Genomic DNA, 15,275 nt, shown 5'->3' with positions numbered 1-15,275 from the left:
CCCGCCTGGCGCCGTGGCAAGGGTACAGGTCCTTTATTAGGAAGACGTAGGACCAGCCGGGCTGCATTATGGCTTTGGGGTCTTGAGCAAGTCATGCGGCCTCTCTGAGGCTCAGCATCTTTCCTGCAAAATGGGGACCGTAAGAGGATCAGGTAAGAGTTCGAAGGAGCCAAGTGGGTCTTTAAGGAAATAGCCGAAGGGATGTGGGTTTAGTCTGGTGGCAACTTGCCAAGTCATCGAATGCAGGCCTGGGATAGAGTCCCTCGCTGAGGCTCAAGATCCCTCGCCATCCTCGGAGATGGGTTCTCATATCCCCATTTTGCAGCAAATGGGCCAGGCTTCTGAGAAGTTCAACGCCTTGCCTGCAGCCACCAAGAGGGCAAGTAGGAGCAGGGAACAAACCCAGGAACACCTGCCTCTAGCGGTGTGCCATTTTCATGGCACTAGACTGTCCATGCCTGGGGCTTGGGCTGGGTGGGGGCATCTGACTGTGCAGTCCCTGGGCCTGCTGCATCCTTGAAGATCCTACTAGAACCTCCACAACTCTGAACCCCACAGCCCCAAACAGCTTTCCCCCAGACCTACTTTCCCTGGTGGATTCTACTCCTCCTTCAATGGCCCCACCACACACCTGAGTTTTAAACCTGAATGATGTCCTGGCCACTCCTTCTCCTTTCTCAACCACCAAGGCACCAAATCTTGTCAAATCCGCTTTCTGAGTAGTTGTTCTCAAAACCATCCCCTTCTTCCCACCCTTCACTGCCTCCTACTCTCCCTGCCCCACCCCCCACCCCCCTGCAGCCCTCCATGGCCTACCTGCAGCCAGAGTGGTTTCTATAAAACTCCAGACTTGACCAAGTCACCTCTCCTCTTTGACCTTGTACCTGTGGCCTCCAGGGTCTGGAATCCCCGCTCTCTGGTTTCTACCGCTGCCTTCCCAGGCCCTCCCACCTCAATCAGCCTTACTCAGGTCAGGAGGTATGTCTTCCAGAATGTGCTCTCTGTCCTCTACTGCTCTTCAGTGTGGCCAGGTGTACCTCCTCCACCTCTAATTGTAATTGCTTTGGTCTCTCACAGCCCAGGGTGAGTACTCCCAGGGCAATACACCTGAAGAACCTGAGGGTGCCTGGCACACAGCAGCGTTCAGTGAGTAGATGGATGGTTGGATGACTGGTTTAAGATTTATTAGTGGGTACGTGTGAAGGATTTGTTATCCCTGCCAAGAAACATACTTGCATTTTAATAAAGGAGGCATTCTTCAGAAGATGACTCTTCATGATCTGTACCATGAGGAAGGAGAAATATTTTCCGCCCTTTAAAGCACATCCTAAAATAGGTGTCACCCAGGCCCAGGTCTTAAGAAAAGGACAGCCCCAATACTGTTGGACATATATTCCCTGTCATGTTCCTTCTTCATTAAAGTCCATTCAAGGGCCAGCAGAGCCAGATTGCCTTGAAGTCCAGTTTTAGGGGCCCAGAAAGACCCTGGTGACCCCTAATATTTATTTGCTCCTCTGTTGTCCAATTAATGGGCTCAGTTTATCAGCTTATCTGTTTCCCAGGAGGTGGTGAAGATTGGTAGGTGCGCTGTGCTTTGAGATTTACCGAAAGTTCTCACATCCATATTTTTTTTGGATTCTCACGACCACGTGAGTTTATACCCCACTCCACCCCATTTCAGAGATGAGGGAATCCAAACTTGGGAGAAGTGAGTGATTTTCCCAAGTTCATCCAGCTGGGTTTTAGTAGATCTGGGACTAGAACATTCCAATATACCATAGCCATTCCTCTCCTTGACCATCAGTCCAGTTTCAAATCTTAATTAGGAAGACTCAAATTCGCTTTTTGTTTCTTTCAATGTCCTCCAGTCTTCTTCACTATTGCGTTACTGATTTTCTGTTCATAATTAGCTAGAATTTGTGGGGAGACACAGTGAGACAATGGAAATACCCTGTTTCCCATCACACTGTCACCTTCGAGCTTTAGCGTCCATGGATGGTTTTCTACTTCCAGCATTTTCTCTGTTTATTAGTTGACATCCTACTGCAGGGTAGAGCTTCCTCTCCTCCCCCCGTGTTAACCTGTGAGGGTTGGTGTAATGAAGTACCACCGACTCAGGGCAGGGCAGGGATCTTAAACAACAGGAATACATGGTCTCAAAGTCTGGAGCCTGGAAGTCCAAGGTCAAGGTGTCTACAGGGATGGTTCCAGCTCAGGGCTGTGAGGGAGGCTTTGCTCCAGGCCTCTCTCCCTGGTTTGTGAATAGTCACCTTCTTACCATGTGTCTTCATAAAGCCTTCCCTCTGTGCGTGTCTATAACTGTGTCCAAATTTCCCCTTTTTAGTGGGATACCCATCATCGTGGATTAGGGTCCACCCTGATGATCCCATTTTAACTTGATTATCTCAGCAAAGACCCTGTCTCCAAATAATAGCACAGTCAGGGCGCCTGGGTGGCTGTCTGTTAAGCGTCCAACTTCAGCTCAGGTCGTGATCTCACGGTTTGTGTCTTCAAGTCCCACATCGGGTTCTGTGCTGATGGCTCGGAGCCTGGACCTCCCTTCGGATTCTGTGTCTCCCTCTGTTTCTGCCCCTCTCCTGCTCGTGCTCTATCTCTGTCCCTCAAACATAAAACATTTAAAAAACAAATAAGATCACATTCTAGAATGTAGTTATGACTCCAATATACATTCTTTTTGGTGGGGGTGGGGCAGGGCGGGGTGAGGACCCAATTCAACCCAAAACATACTTATGGATTTTTTTTCAATCCATCACTATCACTATTACTGGTCAAATTGTCCCAGATTTGGCCGCTGTGAGCTCCTACAAGCTGCTTCCCGTTTCCTTTGCATTTATCCCCATAATTCTTTGAGCACTTTACTACTTCCACCAGAAAGATGTTTAAGGCTCTACTTTCTCTGCGCCAGGACTGGAATTGGTTGTTTTTCCAAGAAGTAATGTTTTTACTAAGTATGTTTGTCACTACTGGTATGTCATTGTTTCTAAATGATTACATATGTATGATCACTGGTACCTCTGGTTTCATTCCAATAACGTTGGGTTTGCTCTCTCCTCCCACCTGCATATTATCAGTGGTTTTCTCCAGGAGTGAGAAACCTGGCTGCTGTTGTTCTCATACACAGAGGCTGAGAATCCCAAAAGCTTCTAATTGTTAAACTGTTGTCACTTATTTGTGCAGCAAATGCCTTTAAATTTTTTAATGTTTATTTATTTTAAAAAATTTCTCTGAGAGAGAAAGAGAGAGACAACATGAGCAGGGGAAGATCAGAGAGAGAGGGAGATACAGAATCCGAAGCAGGCTTCAGGCTCTGAGCTGTCAGCACAGAGCTGGATGCGGGCCTCAAATCCACGAACCACAAGATCATGACCTGAGCCGAAGTCAGATGCTCAACCGACAGCCACCCAGGCACCCCAATGTTTATTTATTTTTGAGAGAGAAAGAGATAGAGACAGAGTGTGAGCAGGGGAGGGACAGACAGAGACAGAGACACAGAATCTGAAGCAGGCTCCAGGCTCTGAGTTGTCAGCACTTGACACAGGGCTTGAAATCATGAACTTCAGGATCATGATCTCAGCCAGTCAGATGCTTAACTGACTGAGCCATCCAGGCACCCCTGGAGCAAATGCCTTTTTTTTTTTTTTTAATTTTTTAAATGTTTTATTTATTTCTAGGAGAGAGAGAGAGAGACAGCATGAGCAGGGGAGGGTCAGAGAGAGAGGGAGATTCATATACTGAAACAGGCTCCAGGCTCTGAGCTGGCAGTCAGCACAGAGCCCGACGCGGGGCTCGAACCCACGAACCGCGAGATCATGACCTAAGCGAAAGTTGGACGCTTAACCGACTAAGCCACCCAGGCGCCCCGTGAATGCCTTTTTATTGCCTTTCTATAAAATAGTAGGTTTCTGTAACAAGAGACGGAGGGAGTCAGGAGGTGCTGGGGCCTGAGGAGGGTTACCAGAGAATAAAACAAGAGAGTCAGGGGGATCTGAAGCCTCTACTCTGTGAAGATGGCCATGGAACCCATCGAAGGAGGACTCCTTTTCTGCCTCCTTGCCAGGAAGTGTGTGCAGGGTAGAGGAAGGACTGGGGAAAAACCCACTGCCCCACCTGCCCCTGCCCTCCTAATTCAGTTTGATAAGTCAGACTTTTGGATCAAAGTCAGGCCATGGGAGGGAGGCAGGTGAGGTCTTCGAGAATGGGTGTGGCCTCAATAAAGTCACGAAGGCCCCACCATTTGAGCAAATATTTTGAAAGTTCCCTCACTCTCTGCTCACTCTTTTTTTTTTCCTTTAGGTTTTCATTGAGATAAAATCTACATAACAGAAAATTTATCATTTTAATGCCTTTAAAATGTACAGTTGAGCGACATGGCATATTCACAATTGGTACAACTTTCACCACTATTTCATTCTAGAACATTTCTTCTTTTTTTATGTTTATTTATTTATTTTTGAGAGAGAGAGAGTAAAGGCAGGGGAGAGGTAGAGAGAGGAAAGAGAATCCCAAGCAGGGTCTGCTCTACCAGGGCAGAACCCAACATGGGGCTCAAACTCACAAACCTGCAAGATCATGATTTGAGCCAAAATCAAGAGTCAGATGCTTTACCAACTGAGCCACCCAGATGCCCCAATTCTAGAACATTTCTGTCACCCCAAAAAGAAATCTCATCCCTCTCAACTCCCTCTTCCTCCCAGCCCCTGTCACCCACTAATCTACTTTAAGTCTCTATGGATTTGCCCATTCTAACATTTCTTATAAATGGAATCATACACTATATGACAGTGTCTGACTTCTGTCACTTACAATAAATGTATCGGTACTTCATTCCTTTTTACGGCTAAATAAAATTCCACCGGATAGATGTATCATCTTTGTTTATAAAGTCATCATCTGATGAACATTAGATAATTTCCATTTTTTGGCTACTGTGAATAATATTGCTGCGGACATTCATTGGCAAGTTTTTGTGTGAGCAAACCATGAGCATGTTTTCTCTAGAGTATGTACGTTGGAGTTGAACTATTGCATCATATTGTAACTCTGTATTTGACTTTTTGAGGAACTGCCAAACCTTTCCACAGTGGTTACACAATCTTACATTCCCAGGAACAAGGTATGAAAGTATCCATTTCTTCCCCCACCAACACTTTTTTTTTCTTTTTTCATTGTCATCGATGTGAATTGTCATCATCTCATTGTGGGTATTGTGGGTTTAGTTTGTATGTCCCTGATGACTAATGATTTGAGTATCTCTTCATGTGTTTATTGGCCATATATGTCTCTTCTTTGGAAAAATGTCTTGTCAGATTCTTTGTTTATTTTAAAATTGGATCTTTTTGTCTTTTTATTGTGGAGTTGTAAGACTTTTCCAAAAACTCTATCTGGATACTGGAATTACCCAGTAATTTCCAAATCTTTTCCCCCATTGTGTGAGTTGGCTTTTTGCCTCTTTGAAAGCATCCTTTGATTTGCAAAGTTTTTAATTTTAGTGAAATCCAATGATTTTTATCTGTTGTCTCAAAGAAACTGTTACTTAATCCAAGTTCATGGAGATTTACACCTATGTTTCCTTCTGAGAGTTCAGTAGTCTTAACTCTTACATTTATATTGAGTTAATTTTCATATATAGTGTGAGGTAGGGGGTCCAATTTCATTCTTTTCCATGTGGATATCCAGTTGTCCCCAGCACCATTTGTTGAAAAGACTATCCTTTCCCATTGAATGGCCTTGGTACCTTTGTCAAAAATCAATTGACTGGGGGCACCTAGGTGGCTCAGTTGGTTAAGTGACCAACTTCTGCTCAGGTCTTGATCTCACGGCTCATGAGTCTGAGCCCTACATGGGGCTCTCTGCTGTCAGTACGGAGCCCACTTTGGATCCTCTGTCCCCCTCTCTCTGCCCCTTCCCAACCCCTCTCCCAAAGAAAATCAACTGACTGTATATGTGAGGGTTTATTTCTGGACTCCAAACTCCACTAATCTATATGTCTACCCTTGTACCTGTACCCAAACTGTCTTGGTTACTTTAGTTTGTAGTAAGTCATTAAAGTGGGAAGTGTTAGTCATATAACTTTACTCTTCTTTTTCAAAATTATTTTGGCCATTCTGGGCTCCTAGCATTTCTGTACGAATTTGAGGATCAACTTGTCTGTTTTCCCTGTCTTCCTTAGCTTTTCACTCCCTCCCTACTCCCGTATTTTTAACACCCTATCTGGTTGTTCAGCTTTTGATTGCAAACCCAAGGTGGACTCAGTGATTATGTGACCACGGACAAATTACTTCACCTCTCTGTCCAAAGATATTATAATATATACAGTACAGGGTCATTATTGCAAAGACTGGACCGAAGGCAATAATATATTAAAGCTCATGGAAGAGTTTGTTTAGTCATCTCATCAGCTTGTAAACAACTTTTTGTAATAAAAACAAGTGGCTCAATCAGTTAAGCATCCAGCTCTTGGTTTTGGCTCAGATCATAATCTCACGGCTCCGTGCATTTGAGCCCTGTCTTGGCCTCTATGCAGGCAGTGCAGAGCCTGCTTGGGATTCTCTCTCTCTCCCTCTCATCTCTCCCTCTCTCTGTCCCTCCCATCTCTCTCCCTCTCTCTCCCAAAATAAATAAATAAACTTAAAAACAACAACAATGACAAGAATGACCACCTTTTGCGGGGGGGGGGGGGGCACTTGATCTATGCTCGACAAGGAGCTAAGCACTCAACATGAATTATCATGTTCAATCCTCATAATAACCCATGAGGTGAATATTGTTGTTATTTCCCATTTATAGCCATGATCACTAAGGCATAGAGTAATGTTGATAATGCAGTTAAAGAGATGAACAAAAAAATTGCAATCCTGGCAGGTTATCCTCAAATCCAGAAGGCGGTCCACCTGGGCTGTGGCTACTGGGTTTAGGAAGAGACATAAAAAGGTGGGTTCTGGGCTGACTTCCAAGATGTGGGTCTTAGAAAACCTGTAGGGGCACCAGGGGGTACCCCAGATTCTGTATCTCCTTCTCCTCTGGGCACTTCAGGTAGATCTAATACGTGAAGTGGAACCAAATCAACCTCTCCTGACCCCTGGCCCAGTCCCTCATCGTCCCTTCCCTGGACAGCTCCAGCCACCTCCAGCCAGTCTCCCTGCCTCAGTCTCTTCTACCACACCTCCTGGTGGATCCAGTCATGTCACTAGACCACAGACCAAGCCTCTTTAATTCTGCATGTCAAAACCATGGGTGGCCCCACTACCCACAGGATCAAGGCCGAGCTCCCGGGTGAGAGGCAGTCCCTGGGTTCCGACAGAACACAATCCAAATGTCAGCTCTACCCTTTCATGATCTCTAAGCCTCAGTCACCTTGGGGATAAAGTGTGGATTCATGGAGAGGAGGATCCGAAGTGCCTAGCAACTTCCCAGGAACACCGTGCTCTGCTCATCTGCCACCCTCCTGCCCACCCCACCCCACCCCACCCTACCCTCACAACCCTTGGCCTTCCATCTACTTTTGCACTATTTTGGGCCACCAAGGCCAGTTCTCCCTTTCTGGGACATGTCTTCAAGCATTGGAAGTCATTTCTTGTCTAAGCTAGCAGCCCATTGCTTCCAGTTGTTTCTCACTGGGATGTGTCTTGGAGTCCCCTCGCCCCCTCAGCCCCTATCCATTGGCCCCCATCACACAGCTTTGGGTTCGGTGCTACATCATCACCCTTGGGGTGGCTCACGCGGGAGACACAACTAGGACAGCTGCCCTGGCTGCCGTTCAGCAAGGGTGGGGGGACCACTGCTCCCTGCCCCTTGCCAGGCACAGCTCCGTGTTCCTCACTGGGTCCTCCCCTCCCAGGCCCACCTGACCTCCAACCTTCTCCTCCCTCCTCTCAGGGCCTGCCCCCTAGGTGCACAAGGGAGGGGAGAGGCCCTTAGGGGACACCTTGGCTTCAGCTATCCCTGGATCATTGTCACAATTTTTGTCACATGTGTACACTATTTGTCCTGTTACCCACTTGATTGATTGATTGATTGATTGTCAACTCATATATATATGTTTTACTTTGGGAAAATGTATATCACTACCAGAAACATAAAACGCCTTATCACAGAGGGTAACCATCATAAGAGATATTTACATTGAAAATGAAATATACACAGGGCACCTGGGTGGCTCAGTCTGTTGAGCATCTGACTTCGGCTCAGGTCATGATCTCATAGTTTGTGTGTTCAAGGCCTGCGTCAGGCTCTGTGCTGACAGCTCAGAGCCTGGAGCCTGTTTCAGAGTCTGTGTCCCTCTCTCTCTGCCCCTCCCTCACTCTCTCTGTCTCAAAAATAAATAGACATTAAAAAATTTTTAATGAAATATTCTCATTTTGTATCACATGGTAATGTGGCTGCCACACTTTGGGAAACACAGCTCTGACCACATCCCACCTCTCAGATGGAGAGACCACAGTGGGTGAGGGAGGGGCAGGGTCTGAGCTGGAGCTCAGCTGGGGTCAGGACCTTTCACAGGGCCCCCCTTCCTTTTCTTTCTTGTCCATCTCCTTTCCTCAAGTCTACTGGGTCTGTACCTGCTGTCTTGGCCTCCTCTTCCCCTCCTCCTCCCCTGTCCTTCCCCTTATCACCCCCCCCTTTCTATTTGTGTCCTCCCTTTCTTTTTAAAAATTTTTTTAATGTTTTATTTATTTCTGAGAGAGAGACAGCATGAGCAGGGGAGGGTCAGAGAGAGAGGGAGACACAGAATCTGAAACAGGCTCCAGGTTCCGAGCTGTCTGTCAAACAGAGCCCGACGTGGGACTCGAACCCACGAATGGTGAGATCATGACCTGAGCCGAAGTCAGACCCTCAACCAACTGAGCTGGCCACCCAGGCACCCCTGCGTCCCCCCTTTCTATTCTGCTTTCCTAGAACCTCCTTCTTTGTCTCTGACTTTAAAGATCACTCTGTCTGTTGGATCCCACCCCTTCAAGCTGGAAGGGTGTAAGTTCCCATTGTGGGAGCCAGGAAAGGTGGCTCTGTGATGTTGTCTGGTCAGTTACCCTTTGTAGATTTCCATTTTGCCCTTGTAAAATGGGATTGGGGATCTGCCTTACCTACTTCCCCACTCAGAGCATCAAGAGAGGGTGTTTTCTTCCTTTTTTTTTTTTTTTTTAAGGGCCTTGGGGAAGCCTCTAAAGGATGTTCCTGATCAGGGCGAAGCATCCTACCCCAAACCCTCCCACCCAATGACCCTCTACCCTACGGGTCACTTGGGCTGCAACACGCAGCCAGCAAAGGCTTCCTGCCCTGTGTAGCCCTGTCCTCAGTCTTCTCCTGCTTGCTGCTTCTGCCTGGTCTTTTCCTTCTCCAACCCCTCTCTCCCTTAGTCATAAAGTCCTCTCTGCATTGTTGAGAAACAAATATTAGAATGCATGTCATAAGATGGAGTCACGAAAAGCCCCCGCATGTATAACAGCATCTCATTTAATGCTCCCCATATCCTGTTACATAAGGATTGTCACTGCCAGCTGATGACAGGAAGGTGCAAAGCTAGTGAGGAGCTGAGTGGGACACTCAGCACTTTTCACTCCATAAAGAAGGGCAGTGACGAGACCGGGTGCTGCTGGTCTTGCTCCCATCAGAGGACCTGCCTACCGACTCACCCATGTGCACGCTGACCCCAGTCACGTGGGGCAGAGACCACGTGGGAGTCCCTGGTCCAGAGGAGAGCGACTCAGAATTGGTCCAGCACATATTCATTCTGCAAACACTGGCCGTGGGATAGGTGCTCTGCTTGGGAATTGGAAGGTGTGGAAACTGGACATTAATCTTGGTGTTCATGGTCACGTGGCATACACAGACTCACAACTGGCCATCATCTGGGTGACCAGGGTGTGGCTGGGTGCCCTGGATGGCCAGAGAAAGCCGAATGTTTCCTTGAGAAGTGGAATGGAAAGAATTGGGGGAGCGGGATTGGGCCTGGAGGTGGCACGGACAAGCGTCTAAATATGGGGTCCCACCCTGGGGTCCTGGAATGGAGGACAGACTGAGGCAAGTGCCATGTTTCCCTCTGTCCGACAAGGTCACCTCCATCTCTAAGAACAGAACTGCTCATCATGATGTAAAAGTTTCCCCACCCATGGTTACCATTTTCTTCCATTCTCCATACCTCAGCACAGCCATCAACTCCAAGTGCATCCCCCACTTCCCTTCCCGCAGAACTGGCCATGGCCAGTTCCTTCTATGTTCCCCACCCACCCCTGCCTGTATCCCTTGTCTCAGATTGGGGTCCTCAGAACAGATCCTAAAAGGAAGATTCATGGGCAAGTAGTTCATCAGGCAATGCCTCCAGGGGAAACCAACTCTGCCCACAACCCACTTCTGGAGTGCAGGGGGATGCAGACCTAGAAGGGAAGGGGGTCAGCAGAGCCCTCCCACACAGAGGGAAGCTGGCTTGACCGCGCCAGGAACTCAGGAAGCGGGGTAGGTCATGCCGTATCTGAAGTCTGTAATCCTCCAGCAGACATTGGTCAAGTACTGCCCAGAGGATATGAGGTTCTGGGTCCTTCCCCTTTCTTTGAGTCTACAGTGAGGTGGCTCTGGCAGCTTGGGCACTAGAAATCCAAGGCCACCAAAAGCCAGTGTGTGTGAACACGATAAAGGGCTCCAAGGACATGTGGACAATGAGAGCATCTGCCCTGCCCCATGCCTACTGGGTCAGCACCTGTAATAATGTATTGCACACACCTGCAAATGTATCTGTCTCCCCACCGGAACCCTGGCACATAGCACCTGCCAAATACGAGCTGGCGAATGAATGAACGAACAAATGGGAGGTGGCAGGATGCATGGCTTTACCCATTTTCAGCTGAAGAAACTAAGGCTCAGAAAGGTGCCTTATTCAGGATCCCACAGGAGTGAACAGCAAGCAATACCAAGCAAGGATTCTCATGAGCTTTCTAACTATGCACCCGAAGCTTCTGCAATCCCTTTAGGTGGGGCTCTCCTCCCCCAGCCCTTTTCTTAGAATACACCAAACAATCCCTGACTCAGCTACCCAACAACTTCCCCTTGGCAGAATTCATGGGCCTCAAGAACTTTCAGGGAAGCCTGGAAGGGGTGAGGGGAGGCTCTATTAGTGGGTGTTTCCTCTCGGCTGCCCTTATAAAAGGCAGAGGGAGGTCAGGATGATCTTAAAGGATCCTGCACCCCAGCTTTAGGTCCTGAACTCCCTCTCCCGCCCATGGCAGGCCTTGTGACCATGGGTGCTAGCTTCCTGCTCCTGGCCCTGTGTGCCCACAACATTGCCCCTACAGGTAAGAGCTCCAGCCTCAGCCCGGGGCTGTCAGGCAGGATGGTGGCATAGCTGGGACAGCACAGCGGGGGGTGGAGGACCGACTGGACAGGGTTTGGAGAGGAATGCTGAGGAGTTGTGGCCCCGGGGCTGGGCTGGATCCGAAGCCCAGAGTCTCAGGCAGGCTGGGAAAAAATGTGGGTCTTCTCTCGCCCGTCTTTTAGGCTCCGTGACCATCCCCTCTTCCTGCTGCATGTCCTTCATTTCCAAGAAAGTTCCCGAGAGCCGAGTGGTTAGCTACCAGCTGTCTAGTGGGAGCGTCTGCCCCAAGGCAGGTGTGATGTGAGTACCACTCCCTCTCCCTTGACCCCCCGCGGGAGGCGGGCAGGGGGAGTTGAACATTCATTTGGGGTCGCTGGGGAGTAAAGTCGGGAGGACCCGGCTCTCTGATCCTGCGGAAGCCACCTGACCTCCCTGAGCCTCAGCTTTCTCCCCCACGAGATTAGGAAGAGGACTCAGAGACGACAATCATTTCCTGAGCACCAAATACATACTAGGTGCTATTTGTCCCATTACTGTAACTAACCCTCTGGACCATTCTGTGAAGTAGATATGACCATTCGCATTTCACAGAGAGCAGCTGAGGCCCAGAAAGGTGACCTGCTCAAGGTCGCTAGGACTCCAAATAACTTCCTAGCTGCCTCCCACACTAGGCAGCAAGCGTGAACATACTTGATAACCGTGGCCTGCTGTAGAACTGTGACGTGGGTATTATCGGTAATTTTGCCCACTGGCACCAGAGCCCGTTCCCCAGCCTGGTACCGCCCTACCCCCCGGCTCAGAGCTGGCTTGGAAGGGGACATCCCATGGCCTCTCCTTGCTCCAGCATCTTAATTGGGCACATTTCCTTGCATGATGTGTGAACTGGAGGCATCTACCTTTGTCCCTTGGAGGGGTTTTTTTCCTTTTTTTTTTTTAAGTTTATTTATTTTGAGAGAGACAGAGAGAGAGCGCATGTGCGTGCAAGTGGGGGAGGGGCAGAGAGACGGGACAGAGGATCCAAAGGCGGCTCTGAGCTGACAGCACAGAGCCCGACTCGAGGCTCGAACTCACGAACCGTGACCTGAGCTGAAGTCAGATGCCCAACCCTCTGAGCCACCCAGGCGCCCCTCCCAGGAGGTTTTCTGTGTATTTTCTCCTTTCCTCTCCTCCCTGTGGGTACACATTGTGTCTCTCTCTCTTCAGATCCCAGCACTGACTAAAGGCAGGGCTGGGCCTCCCCCATCCGACAGGGAGGTCGCAAATACTCAGTGCGAAGAGTTGCTGGCACGCAGAGGGAAGACACTGTGTCAGCAACTGCTGGGGGGCCCCGGGCAGCAGCCTGCCCTCTGTGGGCCTCCACACCCACCTCCTCATCCAGTGGAGAGTTCCAAGGTCATGGCCAGGTCTCAAGTGTACCCTGTCACCCTTCCCCACAGCTTCACCACCAAGAAGGGCCAGAAGTTCTGTGGCGACCCCGAGGAGCACTGGGTCCAGAAGTACATGAAGAACCTGGACGCCAAGCAGAAGAAGGTGTCCTCGAGGCTCAGGGCGATGAGCATCAAAGCCCTCGTGCAGAGGCGCCCTGCAAACAGCACGGCCATCTAACCACCGCTGGGTCCTCAGCTCAGGGCCTGTGCACCAGCAGTGAGAGCAGGAGAGCTCATGCATCCTGGGCCCCTTGCCTTCCCTCCCTGAGCTGGAGGAGAAGGTGCTGGAAGGAAGGTGGTGGCAGCCATCCATCCTCCCCCGGGGAATAGGGCTGGCCCTTCCCCGCTTCCAGGCACTGTCAGAGCCCAGGTGCCTCGGCCCCCAGCCCCCCTGCAGACAAACGCGGCTTCCGTCTAAAAGCTTAGCCTAGAGCTGGCTTCTTGGGTCATCTGGTCTTGCAGAGGAACCTGTGGGCGGGCTGTCTGTGTGTCTGTCTGGGTACGGGCGACCTGTCAACAGCTGAGCCTCTTCATCACTCTACAGATGCCCTGAGCCTGTCCCACTTCCAGAATCCCGGGTGAATAAAAACCCAGCCATATACACGGCTCCTTTCCTGCTCGCAGTGCCAGATCCTGGCCTTCTTCACACACGTCTCGTGGGATGTAATTAGTGATGTTTTCAGGGACTCTGGTTTCTGTGACCTGCAGGAACAGGATAAGGCACCAGCCCGGGTAGTTTCGTTCCTTTGGGAAGAAAGGGTTTGGGGGAGGTGTTCTGCTTTACGGAATGGGTTGCTCCATGCTTCTCTGGGATCAAGATCTGCTCTGCCTTTAAAGCTGGTTCTTTCCCTATATTTTAGGAATGGGAGGATGGAGTTGGGGCTCTGGTAGGAGAAGGGTTCCAGATTTCTCCCCCCATGTATGAGATACCGTGTGATCTGTGTGTCAAGAGTGCAGACACACTTGTGCTTCTCAAATAACAATCCAAATAAAACGTGATATCTCCTTTGAAGGTGATTGTGCCTTGCCTGGTCTCTTCCTGTGGGGACAGGGTTGGGGTCTGAAGAATGGGGTGTGTGCCCCAGAGGTGATTCAGAGTTGCCCATCGGAGGGAATAAAGGCAGCCTGATCCCGGGGCATCCCAGGAGTGGTCTTAGCCTGTTCTTGGGGGTCCTGTCATGCACTTTATAAAATCACTCAGGGGCGCCTGGGTGGCTCAGTCGGTTGGGTGTCCGACTTCAGCCCAGGTCATGATCTCACGGTCCGTGGGTTTGAGCCCTGCATTGGGCTCTGCGCTGATGGCTCGGAGCCTGGAGCCTGTTTCAGATTCTGTGTCTCCCTCTCTCTCTGCCCCTCCCCCACTCACACTCTGTCTCTCTCAAAAATAAATAAACTTAAAACAATTTTTTTAATAAATAAAAAAATAAAAGCATTCATGCACAGCAGGAATCAATTAAATTTTTTAAAAATTTCAACAGAACACATTATTGCACAAGGAACTGTTGTAGGCATGACAAGGCTATGAAATGAAAAAGATGGTCTCTGGCTTCAGAGGATTAGGGAGAAAAATAACACACACACACACACACACACACACACACAAATCAAGAGCAGTGTGAGTTTAGTAGCAATCCTACTTCATAAGCTGCATGAAACATGTCACGGTCGCTGTGCCTCAGTTTTCCTCATCTGTAAAATGGGGATAATAAGCCCTTTTACCCTTGGGTTTTCCCCAGAAGCAGACCCTGAAGCAAGGATCTGAGTGCAATGATTATGTATGCGAGGTACGGGAAGTAACCTCGAGAGAGTGCGCAGGCAGCACAAGGCAACAGAACAAGGAAGGAAGGTGGCTCCTAAGGGAGCGCCAGGGGGAGACCAATCAGAGCTGGGAAGTGGGTGAGCCCTGCCCCCAATCTCAGCCCCTCCAGCTGCCAGTCGTTGCCAGTTGTGCGCTGGGGTGCTCTTTCTGCATGTGGGGGCGGTTCCAGACAAGCCTTGAGGCGTGGAGAGCCTGCAGGGCACACAGAAGGCATGCGAAGGCAGGAGACGTTCTGTGTGCAGCTGCTGTTGAGGTTCTTGTAACTCGACTACAAAGCAGAAGAAAGAGTGATGCTAACAGTGCAAATGAGGGGACCTTATGTGTGTGGGGGGGAGGGGGTCCTGCAGACATCCTCAGCATGAGGTTGGCATCCGGAGGGTGACTAAAGTTCCCTTCTGGCAAGAAGAGCATATGTGTAGGGGTGGATGAAAGCTGGAGCCTTCAGGGATGGGAGACAGGGAGGCGAGGGACAGTGGCCAGACCACAAGAGAAGTCTGACCCACGGCCTCTGCAGCAACCAGCCCAGAACGATCATGACTCAGTCAGAGACTGCCAGTGTCCTATTCAACCCCCGGCATGCCCTGTTCCAGCTCAGGGCCTGCCAGAGAGAGAGCCAGCTATGTAGTCCCAAGTCAGTCGCAGAAGGTGTTCGCTTCTCCACGCCAACCACCTGCGACCAAAGCACACCTGTGCCTTCCCGTTTGTC

The 15,275-nt window shown here is 49.6% G+C and overlaps 1 protein-coding gene across 1 annotated transcript; it reads left to right on the top strand.

Annotated features, from left to right (window-relative positions):
* Positions 1-11,200: 11,200 nt before the first annotated feature.
* On the top strand, positions 11,201-13,762 carry CCL24 (C-C motif chemokine ligand 24). The gene is made up of 3 exons (XM_039243534.1): positions 11,201-11,303; positions 11,506-11,623; positions 12,760-13,762. Exons 1-3 carry the CDS (start codon positions 11,231-11,233, stop codon positions 12,926-12,928), a joined length of 360 nt encoding a protein of 119 aa, XP_039099465.1. The 5' UTR covers positions 11,201-11,230; the 3' UTR covers positions 12,929-13,762.
* The last annotated feature ends 1,513 nt before the right edge of the window (positions 13,763-15,275 follow it).

The sequence above is a fragment of the Hyaena hyaena genome, unplaced genomic scaffold (assembly GCF_003009895.1).
Source record: "Hyaena hyaena isolate Hyena2069 unplaced genomic scaffold, ASM300989v1 scaffold_228, whole genome shotgun sequence".
Classification (NCBI taxonomy): Eukaryota; Metazoa; Chordata; class Mammalia; order Carnivora; family Hyaenidae; genus Hyaena; species Hyaena hyaena.
Note: the sequence above shows the minus strand (reverse complement) of the source record. Positions and strands in the feature narration are given on the sequence as shown.

Excerpts from the sequence above, each read along its gene's own strand:
- CCL24 (XM_039243534.1), top strand. The coding sequence starts at position 11,231 with ATGGCAGGCCTTGTGACCATGGGTGCTAGCTTCCTGCTCCTGGCCCTG. Across the intron at positions 11,304-11,505 it reads CCACAACATTGCCCCTACAG|GCTCCGTGACCATCCCCTCT; the intron begins GTAAGAGCTCCA and ends CCCGTCTTTTAG. Across the intron at positions 11,624-12,759 it reads TGCCCCAAGGCAGGTGTGAT|CTTCACCACCAAGAAGGGCC; the intron begins GTGAGTACCACT and ends CCTTCCCCACAG.